The 15,676-nt window shown below is 45.8% G+C and overlaps 1 protein-coding gene across 1 annotated transcript in view; it reads right to left on the bottom strand.

The window, feature by feature from the left end:
* LOC144762000 (fucolectin-like) overlaps window positions 1-15,676 on the bottom strand; it is an 824,530-nt gene that overhangs the window by 562,011 nt on the left and 246,843 nt on the right. Inside the window, exon 3 of the mRNA XM_078647165.1 lies at window positions 13,770-13,913. Within this exon, the coding sequence (XP_078503291.1) occupies window positions 13,770-13,913 (144 nt within the window). The remainder of the gene's footprint in view (window positions 1-13,769; window positions 13,914-15,676) is intronic.

Here is a 15,676-nt window from a genome sequence, read left to right as displayed (position 1 = left end):
AATGGGAACAGTCCATCCCGAACTGCCAAGCCATGTCTTCCCTGGACCGGAATCAAGCTTCCCAGGACCGGTTACTGGCAATACAGCCGTCTTAAGCCGGGCTTGCTTGACTCCAGGGGCAAAGTGAGCAAGGGACTCACGTCTGAGCATACCCTGACAACTTAGGGTCAACAAAGAAAAACCAAAGGTGGTGATGGACGGAGCGCTGACAATACAAACACCATCAGTCAACTGATCTGGGTTTAATCCATCACCATTCTTTAGCTCACTCCGCCACCCAGTTCAAATATGGCCAAGTGCAAATCAATCTGACCCTGTGCCTACTGGGAACAGTCCATCCCGAACTGCCAAGCCATGTCTTCCCTGGACCGGAATCAAGCTTCCCAGGACCGGTTACTGGCAATACAGCCGTCTTAAGCCGGGCTTGCTTGACTCCAGGGGCAAAGTGAGCAAGGGACTCATGTCCGAGCATACCCTGCCAACTAAGGGCGAACAAAGAAAAACCAAGGGTGGTGATGGACGGAGCGTTGACAATACAAACACTCACCCCCAGTCAACTGATCTGGGTTTAATCCATCACCGTTCTTTAGCTCACTCCGCCACCCCAGTTCAGACATGGCCATATGCAAATCAGTCTGATCCTGTGCCTCATGGGAACAGTCTGGCCCGAACTGCCAAGCCATGTCTTCCCTGGACCGGAATCAAGCTTCCCAGGACCGGTTTCTGGCATTACAGCCGTCTTCAGCCAGGCTTGCTTGACTCCAGTGGCAAAGTGAGCAAGGAACTCACTACTGAGCATACCCTGCCAACTTAGGGCGAACAAAGAAAAACCAAAGGTGGTGATGGACGGAGCGTTGACAATACAAACACTCACCCCCAGTCAACTGATCTGGGTTTAATTCATCACCATTCTTTAGCTCACTCCGCCACCCAATTCAGACACGGCCATATGCAACTCAGTTTGACCCTGTGCCTCATGGGAACAGTCCATCCCGAACTGCCAAGCCATGTCTTCCCTGGACCGGAATCAAGCTTCCCAGGACCGGTTTCTGGCATTACAGCCGTCTTCAGCCGGGCTTGCTTGACTCCAGTGGCAAAGTGAGCAAGGGACTCACTTCTGAGCATACCCTGCCAACTTAGGGCGAACAAAGAAAAACCAAAGGTGGTGATGGACGGAGCGTTGACAATACAAACACTCACCCCCAGTCAACTGATCTGGGTTTAATCCATCACCATTCTTTAGCTCACTCCGCCACCCCGGTTCGGACATGGCCATATGCAAATCAGTCAGACCCTGTGCCTCATGGGAACAGTCCAGCCCGAACTGCCAAACCATATCTTCCCAGGACCGGAATCAAGCTTCCCAGGACCGGTTTCTGGCATTACAGCCGTCTTCAGCCGGGCTTGCTTGACTCCAGTGGCAAAGTGAGCAAGGGACTCACTTCTGAGCATACCCTGTCAACTTAGGGCGAACAAAGAAAAACCAAAGGTGGTGATGGACGGAGCGTTGACAATACAAACACTCACCCCCAGTCAACTGATCTGGGTTTAATCCATCACCGTTCTTTAGCTCACTCCGCCACCCCAGTTCAGACATAACCATATGCAAATCAGTCTGATCCTGTGCCTCATGGGAACAGTCCGGCCCGAACTGCCAAGCCATGTCTTCCCTGGATCGGAATCAAGCTTCCCAGGACCGGTTTCTGGCATTACAGCCGTCTTCATATGGGCTTGCTTGACTCCAGTGGCAGAGTGAGCAAGGGACTCACGTCTGAGCATACCCTGCCAACTTAGGGCGAACAAAGAAAAACCAAGGGTGGTGATGGACAGAGCGTTGACACCCTCCTCAGAACTGGATAAAAATGGACGTCCTCCTCGTCCGCGCCGGTGGCGCGCCGGAGGCGCGCCAGAGGCAAGCCCGTCTGCGCCCGTCCGCGCCAGTCCCGCGCCTAGCGCCATACCCCCTGTGTCATTCAACACCGAAAGGATTATATACACCCCAGTTGAAATACGGAAGTGGAATCCAGGACACTTGATGACCTGCACTCAGCACAATCCAGAAGATCTTATAGACCGAATTGAAATCGGCTGTGGGGATTGTAAGTCCTCCTTTCCTCTTATTAAGAATAAAGTCAGCCACTCTGCTAACGGAACGGCTAAGCAACAAATTATTACTATCTCCCTCATTAATGCTCGGTCTTTGGCTCGGCATAGGCAGGAGATTGCAGATTTAATTGAGGACTATAAAATAGATGTCCTTTTCATAACCGAAACATGGATGGATGAAACATCCGAGCCCCATCTTCAGGTAGCAGTACCACACGGCTTTGAGGTGTATAGGTTGGACAGACAGGGAGGAAAAAGAGGAGGGGGCCTGGCAATTATTGCCCGGGATACCCTCCCGGTTAGAATCTCCCCCTTACCATCGCCTGCATGTGAGGCGTTACACTTCGCTATCAACCTGAACCCTTCATATAATCTTAAAGGAGTGCTCATCTATAGACCACCAGGCTCTCGCTCGGAGTTTCTTTCCTCCTTTACTTCCTGGATGGAATCGCTAGCCATTGAAGATTCCTTCATGGCCTTGGGAGACTTCAACTTCCATTTAGACAAGATGTAGGAGTCGGAAACTCAATCTTTAATAGCAGAATGTGAGACGTTAGGTTTAAATCAGCACATAAAGGAACCAACTCATGATGCTGGACATATTTTAGATGCCATCTTTTCCAACATCAACGAGTTAGAGGTAACCAACATACTACCGCTAACATGGACAGATCACCATGCCATTCTGTGTCAAATTCCGACTAATCGGATTATCGCCCCTAAACAGACCCTGTCACAGGAAAAATTTAGAGTATGGAAGGACATCGACTACCAAACCTTCAGAATGTCCTTGTCCAACTCCCGTCCAGATATCCAGCCAGACCCTAACAAAGCAGTAGGTCAGTTTCTCGATTGGGTTGGCAAAGCGGTGGAAACACACGCTCCACTAAAATCCATCTCATAAAATAGGAAAGTGCCCTCAGCACCTTGGTATTCAGAGATCCTTAGAAAGCAAAAGCAGATTTGCAGGAATCAGGAAAGAATCTGGCGTAAGACCTACGATAACATAAGTAAAGCCAGGTATAAGGAAACATTAACCATCTATAAAAAAATGATTCAGGAGGAAAAAAAGAATTATTTTGAGCACCAAATTGAAAAGTCTAAAAACTCAAGTCGACAACTGTTTGAGGTAGTCAAGACACTGGCAGGGAAATCGGTAGATTTGAGTCCTCCCCAATCACAGCAATTCTGTAATGATCTAGCTGGCTTTTTCTTCTCAAAAGTAAATGATATATACTCGGAATTCTCAGTAATCAAAATTAACACAAACATGCAACCTAAACAACTAAGAATTACCCCCAACTGCTCATTTTCCAAATTTAGGGAGGTAATGAAAGAGGAGATAATAGATCTCATGAGGCAGGTAAAAACAGGCTCAGCCTTAGACCCTTGTCCCCCAAAGATTTTCACCCCGGTAATTGACCTGATCAGCGAAGTTATCACTCAAATTTGTAATGCCATGTTCCAATCAGGGATTTTCCCGGACAAACTAAAAAACACATTATTGAAACCCCTCCTGAAAAAGATCGGTCTAGACAAAACTATCCTAAAAAATTACAGACCGATTGCCAGTTTGCCTTACCTGGCCAAAGTGGTGGAGAAAGCCATGAATAGACAAATAGCTGAATACATCGAACAAAATAACCTCCTGGACGACTCTCAGTTTGGGTTCCGGAAACTACATGGAACTGAGACTGCTCTTATAAAAGCTGCTGATGATATCAGGACCATCAGGGACCAGGAAGGAACAGCGATACTGGTCCTGCTGGATCTCTCTGCAGCCTTCGACACGGTCAATCATTCCATCTTGATTGACCGTGTCGAAGAAATGGGCATACACTCAAGGGCCAAGGATCTTCTGTCTTCTTTTCTGTCTAACAGAACACAGGCAGTGACCTTGGGATCAATACAATCTACTGATCTTGCCCTCCCATGTGGCGTTCCGCAAGGCTCATCCCTAAGTCCGACACTTTTTAACATCTATGTGTCGGACTTAGCTAGGGTGATTAAGTACTACCGGATGAGCCTGACCTCATACGCCGACGAAACCCAGTTGGTGATCGCCATTAAGAATGATGGCGAGGAAGTATCCGCCCGGTTTCAGGAAGGTATGCTGGCAATCAAGGGATGGATGGCCGAGAACTGTCTACGTCTTAACTCGGATAAAACCGAGGTAATGATTTTTGGAAAACTATCTCCACAGTGGTCTACCACATGGTGGCCGACTGCACTTGGAGTTCCTCCAGAACCTGTGCAGAAGGTTAGGAATCTTGGAATCATCTTTGATGATAAACTCAACTTCTCCAGCCACGCCAATCAGGTAGCCTCATCGGCCTTTTACAAGCTTAAGATCATCAAAAAAATCCTGCCCTTTCTTCCTGAGAACACAAGGAAAACAGTGGTGAGCTTCTTGGTAATATCCTCCCTGGATTATTGCAATGGATTATTTGCAAATGCACAAGCACGGGTGGTGGCCAAACTGCAACTCATTCAAAATGCTGCGGCAAGGCTACTATCCGGTACTCCGAAATTCCAGTCCATTAAGCATGTAATCAGGAACTACCACTGGTTAACGGTGAGAAATCGCATCAGATTCAAGACCTTGTGCCTCACCTTCAAAGCCCTTAATGGTCATGGCCCGGCGTTTCTCAAACAGAAACTAGTCCACTATCTACCTAAAAGATCTTTAAGATCTGAACAGAGGCATCTATTAACAGTGCCGCGTACCAGGACGGTCACTTGGGGCGACAGATGTTTCACTAACTCCGCGGCCAGACTCTGGAATACTCTTCCAGAGGAAATCAAATCTTCACCCTCGTTATTTCAGTTTAGGAAACTGCTGAAAACATGGTTGTTTGACCAATAACTGTCCAGGGACCACTTCCTAAGGTAGATAAATGCTCAGTCAGAGAATTTTAGCAGAGTCACAGGGCCAAGACACCTACTGGTATATGCTGCGCTTTATAAATTTTTAAAATAAATAAATAAATAAATACAAACAGTCACCCCCAGTCAACTGATCTGGGTTTAATCCATCAACGTTCTTTAGCTCACTCCGCCACCCCGGTTCAGACATGGCCATATGCAAATCAGTCTGACCCTGTGCCTCATGGGAACGGTCCAGCCCGAACTGCCAAGCCATGTCTTCCCTGGACCGGAATCAAGCTTCCCAGGACCGGTTTCTGGCATTACATCCGTCTTCAGCCAGGCTTGCTTGACTCCAGTGGCAAAGTGAGCAAGGGACTCACTTCTGAGCATACCCTGCCAACTTAGGGCGAACAAAGAAAAACCAAAGGTGGTGATGGACGGAGCGTTGACAAGACAAACACTCACCCCCAGTCAACTGATCTGGGTTTAATCCATCACCATTCTTTAGCTCACTCCGCCACCCAATTCAGACATGGCCATGTGCAAATCAGTCTGACCCTGTGCCTCATGGGAACAGTCCATCCCGAACTGTCAAGCCATGTCTTCCCTGGACCGGAATCAAGCTACCCAGGACCGGTTACTGGCAATACAGCCGTCTTCAGCCGGGATTGCTTGACTCCAGTGCCAAAGTGAGCAAGGGACTCACGTCTGAGCATACCCTGCCAACTTAGGGCGAACAAAGAAAAACCAAGGGTGGTGATGGACGGAGCGTTGACAATACAAACAGTCACCCCCAGTCAACTTATCTGGGTTTAATCCATCAACGTTCTTTAGCTCACTCCGCCACCCCGGTTCAGACATGGCCATATGCAAATCAGTCTGACCCTGTGCCTCATGGGAACGGTCCAGCCCGAACTGCCAAGCCATGTCTTCCCTGGACCGGAATCAAGCTTCCCAGGACCGATTTCTGGCATTACAGCCGTCTTCAGCCAGGCTTGCTTGACTCCAGTGGCAAAGTGAGCAAGGGACTCACGTCTGAGCATACCCTGCCAACTTAGGGTGAACAAAGAAAAACCAAAGGTGGTGATGGACGGAGCGTTGACAATACAAACACTCACCCCCAGTCAACTGATCTGGGTTTAATCCATCACCATTCTTTAGCTCAGTCCGCCACCCAGGTTCAGACATGGCCATATGCAAATCAGTCAAAACCTGTGCCTCATGGGAACAGTCCAGCCCAAACTGCCAAGCCATATCTTCCCTGGATGGGAATCAAGCTTCCCAGGACCGGTTTCTGGCATTACAGCGGTCTTCAGCTGGGGTTGCTTGACTCCAGTGGCAAAGTGAGCAAGGGACGCACGTCTGAGCATACCCTGCCAACTTAGGGCGAACAAAGAAAAACCAAAGGTGGTGATGGACAGAGCGTTGACAATACAAACACTCACCCCCAGTCAACTGATCTGGGTTTAATCCATCACCGTTCTTTAGCTCACTCCGCCACCCCAGTTCAGACATGGCCATATGCAAATCAGTCTGACCCTGTGCCTAATGGGAACAGTCCAGCCCGAACTGCCAAGCCATGTCTTCCCTGGACCGGAATCAAGCTTCCCAGGACCGGTTTCTGGCATTACAGCAGTCTTCAGCCGGGCTTGCTTCACTCCAGTGGCAAAGTGAGCAAGGGACTCACGTCTGAGCATACCCTGCCAACTTAGGGCGAACAAAGAAAAACCAAAGGTGGTGATGGACGGAGCGTTGACAATACAAACACTCACCCCCAGTTGACTGATCTGGGTTTAATCCATCACCGTTCTATAGCTCACTCCGCCACCCCAGTTCAGGCATGGCCATATGCAAATCAGTCTGACCCTGTGCCTCATGGGAACAGTCCAGCCCGAACTGCCAAGCCATGTCTTTCCTGGACCGGAATCAAGCTTCCCAGGACCGGTTTCTGGCATTACAGCCGTCTTCAGCTGGGGTTAATTGACTCCAGTGGCAAAGTGAGCAAGGGACTCATGTCTGAGCATACCCTGCACACTTAGGGCGAACAAAGAAAAACCAAAGGTGGTGATGGACGGAGCGTTGACAATACAAACACTCACTCCCAGTCAACTGATCTGGATTTAATCCATCACCGTTCTTTAGCTCAGTCCGCCACCCCAGTTCAGGCATGGTCATATGCAAATCAGTCTGACCCTGTGCCTCATGGGAACAGTCCAGCCCGAACTGCCAAGCCATGTCTTTCCTGGACCGGAATCAAGCTTCCCAGGACCGGTTTCTGGCATTACAGCCGTCTTCAGCCGGGCTTGCTTGACTCCAGTGGCAAAGTGAGCAAGGGACTCACGTTTGAGCATACCCTGCCAACTTAGGGCGAACAAAGAAAAACCAAAGGTGGTGATGGACTAAGCGTTGAAAATACAAACACTCACCCCCATTCAACTGATCTGGGTTTAATCCATCACCGTTCCTTAGCTCACTCTGCCACCCCACTTCAGACATGGCCATATGCAAATCAGTCTGACCCTGTGCCTCATGGGAACAGTCCAGCCCGAACTGCCAAGCCATGTCTTCCCTGGACCCGAATCATGCTTCCCAGGACCGGTTTCTGGCATTACAGCTGTCTTCAGCCGGGCTTGCTTGACTCCAGTGGCAAAGTGAGCAAGGGAATCACGTCTGAGCATACCCTGCCAACTTAGGGCGAACAAAGAAAAAACAAAGGTGGTGATGGACGGACCGTTGACAATACAAACACTCACCTCCAGTCAAGTGATCTGGGTTTAATCCATCACCGTTCTTTAGCTCACTCCGCCACCCCAGTTCAGACATGGCCATATGCAAATCAGTCTGACCCTGTGCCTCATGGGAACAGTCCAGCCCGAACTGCCAAGCCATGTCTTCCCTGGACTGGAATCAAGCTTCCCAGGACCGGTTTCTGGCATTACAGCCGTCTTCAGCCAGGCTTGCTTGACTCCCTATGTGGTGCCTATAAAATAGGCACCCATAAAATAGGAACCGCAATGGGAATGTCTAGGGAAGTTCCAGCACTTCACGGACCTGAAAGCAATTCTGTGCTTGAACTAGGGGGCATGCACACAGGGGGTCAAATATTGTGCCTCCCTGTGTGCCTTCACATGGAGCAAGGCACAAGGCGGCTGAGTAGGGCCCCCGTTCTTTCCTCACTGCCACTGTTTTCACGGAGGAAAGACATTCTTAAAATCAGTGGCTGTGAGGAAAGTCTCACGAAGCATACTGATGCTTCTTGACTGCCGAACCACCGCCAGGGAATGGTGGCTTCCTGAAGGAGTCGGCGGTCCCAGGGTGGCACGACCACCAAGGTTGTAATGTGATACTGCTGCCCCACCATGAGCCTGGTGGTCTGAGGACTGCTAGACACGTAATTAGGCCAATATGTGGTATAGGTAAGTCATCCCTACAGCAGGCCGTACAACCCTAAGACAGGGTGCACTATACCCCCTGTGTGGGCATATCCGCATGAGTGGATGTGTCCCTGTGAAATGTAAGTCAATTCTTAGATATCATGAGTGTGCAGGGTAGCCATACTGAGTACATGGGCTGGAGACTCGTTATTACGAGTTCTCCAGCTGCAGGATGACTTCACTGTACGCATAGATGTTTCATACCAAACAACTTGTATCATTAAACCAACACTGATGTTAGTGTTCGATTTATTATTAAATGTACTCAGAGTGCACCTTAGAGGTGCACCTTGAAAACCTACTGACTACTAGTGGCTTGACTGATTGATTTGATCAGCCTGCCGCCACAGACATGTTGCTGACCTCTTGAGTTGAGAGCCATTGCTCTCAGAGACGAGGAACAAAGCCTGCTCTGGACGGAGGTGATCACACCTACTCCACATGACCTGCATTCCAGGGCTCTACCACCTTTGTTAAGCAACCACAGTCTCTCCAAATGTTGGTGATGCCTCCTACCCTGTCCAGACAGTTGGGCAAATTAGTAAGATGAGGAAGCTTGTGCCCACCAAGCCAGCACCACCCCTAAGGTGAACAGTTGATGTGGACACCACCTTTTCATATGTCTCCATCTTGTTTTTGATTGAATTGAACAATGGGTGGCAGATAGCACACACATTGCAGGGCTTTTCCTGGACCCTATCTTCTCCAATTTGGATAATGTAATTGTGTCACCCTCGATCCCTTTGGTCTGGACAGACTATTTCTTGGTCTCTTTCTCCCTTCGGCTGCCGGGGAAATCTGTGCAAACTTGTGCACAGTCTGTGATGAAACACCCTTGGCATAAATGGGTTGCTAGTCTTTTCTCAGATACGCTGCTAAAATACAAGCCACAGTTTTCGTCGAATACAGTGGCTTTGGATTCTCTTTTTCGGGATTGGCTGACACAAGCTCTAGACACATGTATCCCTGAAAAACGTAGGTTAAGGAAAAAACTTGGCCTTTCGAACCAGTGGTTTAACGAAACCCTGGCGGAAGCTAAAAAGGTCTGTAAGCAACTAGAACGATCATGGAGGTGTGCCTATGATATAGATGCCAAAAACAAATATTGGGACTCTATTAAATCATATCATAGACTGAATCGGAAAACCAGAACAGATTATATTGCGGCAAAAAATTTGGAGTAATTCCCTCAAAATATTTTATTCCCTACTAAAAAAGATGTAACGCTCTAACGAAAAAGTTGATTCCCCAATTTTTTCCAACACTCGTGTGAGGAACTAACAGATTTTGTTGTGCGTAAGGTGGAGATTATTTAGCCATTTCTGAATGGATGACTGCAAATTGCTTACAGCTTAATGCTGCCAAGCCAGAAATACTTGTGATGGGAAGAGACAGGTCTCTCTGGTCTGAACATTGGTGGCCTGACAAACCAAAACCTGCATCTCTGCCAAAAAACGTAGGCTTTTGGATAGATAGTGAGCTCTCATTTGATGCACAATCAAAGGCCTTAGCGGGATTGTGTTTCGGTCTCCAAAGAGGGCTGAAACCTCTACTTGGCTATTTTTCACCTAAGGTCTGCCAAACTATTCTTCAAGCCACAATTTTATCGAGGTTGGACTATGGTAATTCGCTTTACCTAGGTGCCAACAAATTCTGCATCTCTCGCCTCCAAAGAATTCAGAATGCTGCAGCTTGTGACCTACTTTCACTTCCTAAATCTTGTTCGGTTGCGAACCTTCTGCCTAAGCCTCATGGGTTGCCGATGGGTACAAACATTCACTTTAATACTTTGTGTGTAGGCTACAAAAGTCTGACACAACAATAACCGCCGATCTTAGCGGATCTCCTGGTACAATATATGCCAAATCGCCCCCTGCGCTCTGCCATCTCAGTTTGTATCCCCCGATTTCCAAGAGCCAGAGCAGGTGGCCGCTCTTTTGTGGTCCAGGCGAACACCTCTGTAACTAACTCCTGATCTCAATTAGAGGACTTCAGAACCACTTGGCATTTCAAAAGGCCATAAAGACCTGACTTTTCCCTGCATCGGTTACTTCTTTGGGTTGGAGTGGTCTATTGGCATTTTTGTCTGGGTAGCGCTGGGACGCCTCATTACTGGGGCAGCTATGCGCTGTAAAAATTTCCAAAAATAAATAAATCAAATAATTACTATTCTAGGGTCAGGTTTAAGCCTTTTTCCTAAATGAAGAGTATATATAGAGGGTATAGACACCCTAACAGTAGGCAGCTCATTGGCTACTACCGTCACTCCCCTTAACACCCCTGAATTGAGTCTTTAGATTAGCACCCTTGAACCCTAAAAATCAGATTTGATGGATCAAGAGAAGAAGGAGGAAGAAAAGTCACTGTCTGGTGAGAACTGCAGAAAGTCCTATGAACTACAGGCGCAAAACCCTGCCTGCTCGCTACTCTCTTGACAATCGCAACAGAGAGACTAGCCCTGAAAGCTGGAAAACTACCAGAACATCAGGTAGCAAACCAGCACTTTGAAAATTGCCTTCAGTATTCCTTGGAGTAGAGGAGATACTCCCTTGAAGTCTGCAGGCACCAAAGAGCAGAGTCCACTCCACAGACGTACAGCTCTCTGCCTCGGCTGACACTACAGATAAACAGGAAAAAGTACCCGTGCTCTGAAGGATCAGATTTGTCTCTCCACCAAGTGTGAAGACACCAGATCCAACCAGATCTGTGCAGCATCAATACCCAGGCTACCAGAAGTCCTGCAACCAACACCAACAGTGAGAGCCCATTCGGGATTCCTACTTCACCACGATCGAGCAGCAATCGAGGGATGTCATCCTCACTGAGAGCCACTTCCAGAGTGGCCTAGCAGTCCTGAATTTGCCCCTGCCAGCTGTTCATCCCCATCTGCGAGGAGCACCTTTGTGCGTTTAGCTCAACCAACTTACTTACTCTGCACCCAGCCCTCCGGGCTTGAGTACCAATAAACTGGCTGTGTTTTGTTTTTCTAAAAGCCCTAGCGACCCGAGCCACGTTTGGGAGCTCTTGGACTTTCCTGTGCAGCCTGTTTCCAGGTGACCGACTGTACTTACATTTATGCATACATGACTTTTCTTCACACAGGATTTTATTGTGCGTAAAGACACAAGACTTTGAAAGATGTTCTTACCTTTAAAAATTGGAAAAAAAACAGTACATATTTTTGAACGATGTTCCTGGTTTTACAAAGTACTTTCAAAGAAGTTATATTTTTCGAATTTAGTCTCAGATTTATTCTTTGAATATATGTCTCACATATTACCTCTGTAAGTACAACTAATGCTTAATACTACCACTATGAAGAAAAATATTTATTTTTCCCTATCAAGCTTTCAGAAAACTTAGAAGTGAATGATTTTAAGGAAGCAAACGCTTTTCAATGTCCTTTATTTTGTGAAAAAATATATATGCTTTTAGTGTCAGTATTTTTATTCATTTTCCTTTAAAAATGAATGTTTTCCATGCTTTATTCCATACTTATTTTTTCAGACTGCTGTAGAGTTATCGTCATGTAGGGAAAGAAAAAACTAACGAGAAAAAAACTTCTTAAACCACATGATCAGGCAAAAACTGTGAAAGAACTGTAATGAAATGTAGATCAATGCAAGGAAACTGCGGGGCATATTTATTAAAGAGTTTGATGTCCATGCATGACCTAATGGGGCGCAAGAGCCTTTAGTGGCCCTGAGTTGATTGATAAATCTAGAGTAACTCAATGCAGCACAAAATTGGCAACGTTACGTTACTCTGCCCCAGGGAGCCGTTCCATGGGTAGGGCTTGTATGTTCCCACGCATACAACCATGGATTTTGATGCATTCCCAGATTTACCATTACTGGTAGACCTGGGAATTCATCAAAATGCCACGCCTTCCCAGGTGAGGCATAACTAGGGGAAATATCTTTATTTCTCCCGTTTGTTCCTCTTTCTACGTGATACATGGAAAGAGGAACATGCCTCGGGGGTACCTTCCTGCACAAAAACAACCTTGCTTACAACACAGGCAACCATGCAAGGTTGCCTCTATTAATGCTAGGCAGCATATGTTGCACCAGCGGAAGGAAAAGACAGGAATGCGTGCCCCTTCACGTTTGCGTCTAGCATGATGGGTCAGGGGTGGCAAGCAATGTTCACATTCCAACCTGAGCACCATGGGTTTGAATAGTCTCACACTCAGGCAAAAATAGTAGTCGGGAGCTTAGGATACTACTTATGCAGGTCTGGCAAGACACTGTAGGTGAGGTAGCTCAGCATTCTTATCACAACATGCATACCACACCAGGGAGGACATGCACTTTGGTAATTGATCTGACTGCGATGTGCATCCAATTCCCAATAATGTTGTTTCCTTTTACTGGCCTGTGTTCCCTACCGCTCCTTCACAGACATTTGCCTGATCACGTGGCTAAAAATCCACCTATTTTTTGCAGGAATGGAAAAAGCTCCAAACCTACGCACAAGCTTGGGGTAAAACAGGTGTTAGATGTGTAACTTTATGAATTCCTTTTAAGTACTTGCACTTGAATAAGATCGAAGAAAATAAAGAGAGTATAATAAATCAGGATCGCAAAAGTGAATTTCCAGTTTGTCAATTAATGTCAATCTCGATAAATGACCTGTTAAGCCTTTGGCTACTTTACAATAATATTTTTTTGTTGTTTGCTTTAAAATTGTTGTATACAATATACAGTAGGTTAGTGGGCACAACCAATGCTGTCACCAAGTGCATATATACACCCACCGGATTTAATAAAAAAAGTATGTCAGCTAAACAATGGGCACCTGATCTTGGAGGACTAACTGTAAACGTATCACTTTTCTTGTGATCTGTGTGCTCCTATTTGTTTTATTAAGGGCTGTTGGATTTTCTGCAACAAAAAATAATGTTACCTTATATTGTGTTTGTTCTTAATAGGTCTATTTTGACCTATTTTGAGCCAGGCCCTAATACAGCCACCTTGATAGATGCACTGGTCACCTGAACTCCTGCAGGGTGAAATATGACACTTTAGGAGAATCTTCTCATGGATAATGGGGTACTTATTACTTTGAAAATTGCTACAAAAACATTTCAGGGCTGTAACCTGGTGAAAAAACCTGAAATAGAACAGGTGCTTACGACTAAGCTTCTATAGCCTTGGTTAAGGGAGAGGAGTGCAGAATAATGCAGCCTGGCTCCCTCCTTGTATCCTATCATGAACACACAGTAGAGTTTCTTCAAACCAGTATATCTTTTGCACACTCCAAGACACATTTCTAGAGGCAAGGTGAATTTTAATTCAGGTGGTGATTCTAAGATCCATGAAGAAAACTCAATAGAATGTGAAAATGCTTTAAACTTACCTCTGCCATAGCATTCGATCCAGCGACGATCACTGTCGTAGTTGCTAGTGGTGGCACACCACATGGCAGAGCGATCTTTTGTAATGCAGCTTTCGTAGGATACTCCTTTGTAGATGAATGGAAACAGACAATCTGGATTGATAGCTGCATTTGAAATATGGGGATCAAAAAAGTAGACGAGTCAGGGTGTGAAGGAAGATAACTTAGCAAGTTGATTCCTGGCAACCTCCCTAGTTTCCTATCTTAGAGCTGACCTCAGATTCTTTATGATAACCCACAATACACATTGTCAGTAAGTATACTGAAGACGTGCCTTAGATATCAGAGAGTTGTGTGTTACTTAGTCATGACATACTGTAACTTTGAAGTATAGGCCCTAACCATGCCCACATAGTACTTGTGCACTCATCATTGCCACATGGTAGGGAATATTGCAGGAGGTATTCATCAGAGTCATCTGTTGAGAGGTTTGTAACAACATTTTCAAAACAGATTTCGCAAACATTTAGCCATGATTGGAAGCTGAGAGTTGAAGAATGATCCCTGAGTAAATGGTGTGCGCCCAGTATATCGTAATCAGAATATCAATGGAACAGAATATCAAGGACAATTTGTCAAAACTGAATTATCAATAGGTAAGCAAGCATAGATTTTGCATAACTAACTCTACATATAAGTACCTTGGTGATGTATATCTTCAAGGTACTTAAATGTGGTGTTAGGAATAGTACATTTAAATTTCCCCATATGCACTTAACTTTTGATATTGTGTCGCTCAATATTCTGGCCGAGATATTCTTTTAGGTCGATAGTCACGAAGTTTATATTTATTAGTACAACTTGTGCAAACCAGACTTTGCACAGAGATCAAAATACCTTTTCTGACCAACTTGGAAGTCTTGGCTTTAGAGTGCTACTGAACATTGGTATACCCTATGAAGATGTTAAGAACAGTTTTTCATTTGAGCTTGTAAAATTGAAGTAAATATAAAGTGGTCACTTTGTAAGGTTGTTCAGTGTGAGCTTATGGAGGTTTAGAGTTCATCTTCTACTAAACACTACAATTGTTTTATTAAGAAAGTATCAGAGGTCACTCATAACTTTTCTAAAATACCGAGTTGTGCTGAGGTCTCTGTGTCAGATAATACCAAGAGTCATTAAGAAATCTGTGATATCTGTTATTGCTAATAACCAAACTCACTCAGAGCTCTAAACATTTTTGACTGATTCACTTAAAGCTCCTTGTAAAAATGATACACATTCAGTGTACTGACCCACATAATTCACTGGTTTACTTAAAAATATGCATGTGATAATAACCATACGTAATAGACACTGAGAGCTCTACCCCACATAATACACCAGGTCACTCAGAGTTCTAGTCTATCATTATTTTGCACACTATGCCATATACTTTTGGACCCAGCAATATGCAAATCAGACTTGACCCAGCTCCATTGCTACAACCATTTATCAGTTGTTTGTATTGTGGTTAAGGAAGGACTTGACTTGACAAATTTGGCTGGACTGTTTCCACTGGAGCATGGTCAAGAATGATTTGCGTATAGCTGGGTCTAAACTGAGCTGATATGGTGTGCAAAGTAAGCATGGATTGGGAGGCAGCTCCGAGTACTTACCAATGGCTGAGATTAATTCAAGCATTCCATTCATCACTTTTGTATACTTTTATATGTTGCCGTAAGTGGGACAGGCATGCTCAGACGTGGGAACTGAGGACACTGTATCACTGAACTCAAGCTATTCGTGAATGATGGAGCCCATAACAAGAACAAAAATGATCCTGGATTGCTTGTGTTCCGGTTCAGGGTGGGCATGGCTTGACAGTTTGGAGAGACTGTTTCCAGGGTCAAGACTGTCTTTTATCATCATCTTCAACATCATCATGA

The sequence above is a fragment of the Lissotriton helveticus genome, chromosome 6 (genome assembly GCF_964261635.1).
Source record: "Lissotriton helveticus chromosome 6, aLisHel1.1, whole genome shotgun sequence".
Classification (NCBI taxonomy): Eukaryota; Metazoa; Chordata; class Amphibia; order Caudata; family Salamandridae; genus Lissotriton; species Lissotriton helveticus.
This window is presented reverse-complemented; position numbering and strand designations above follow the sequence as displayed.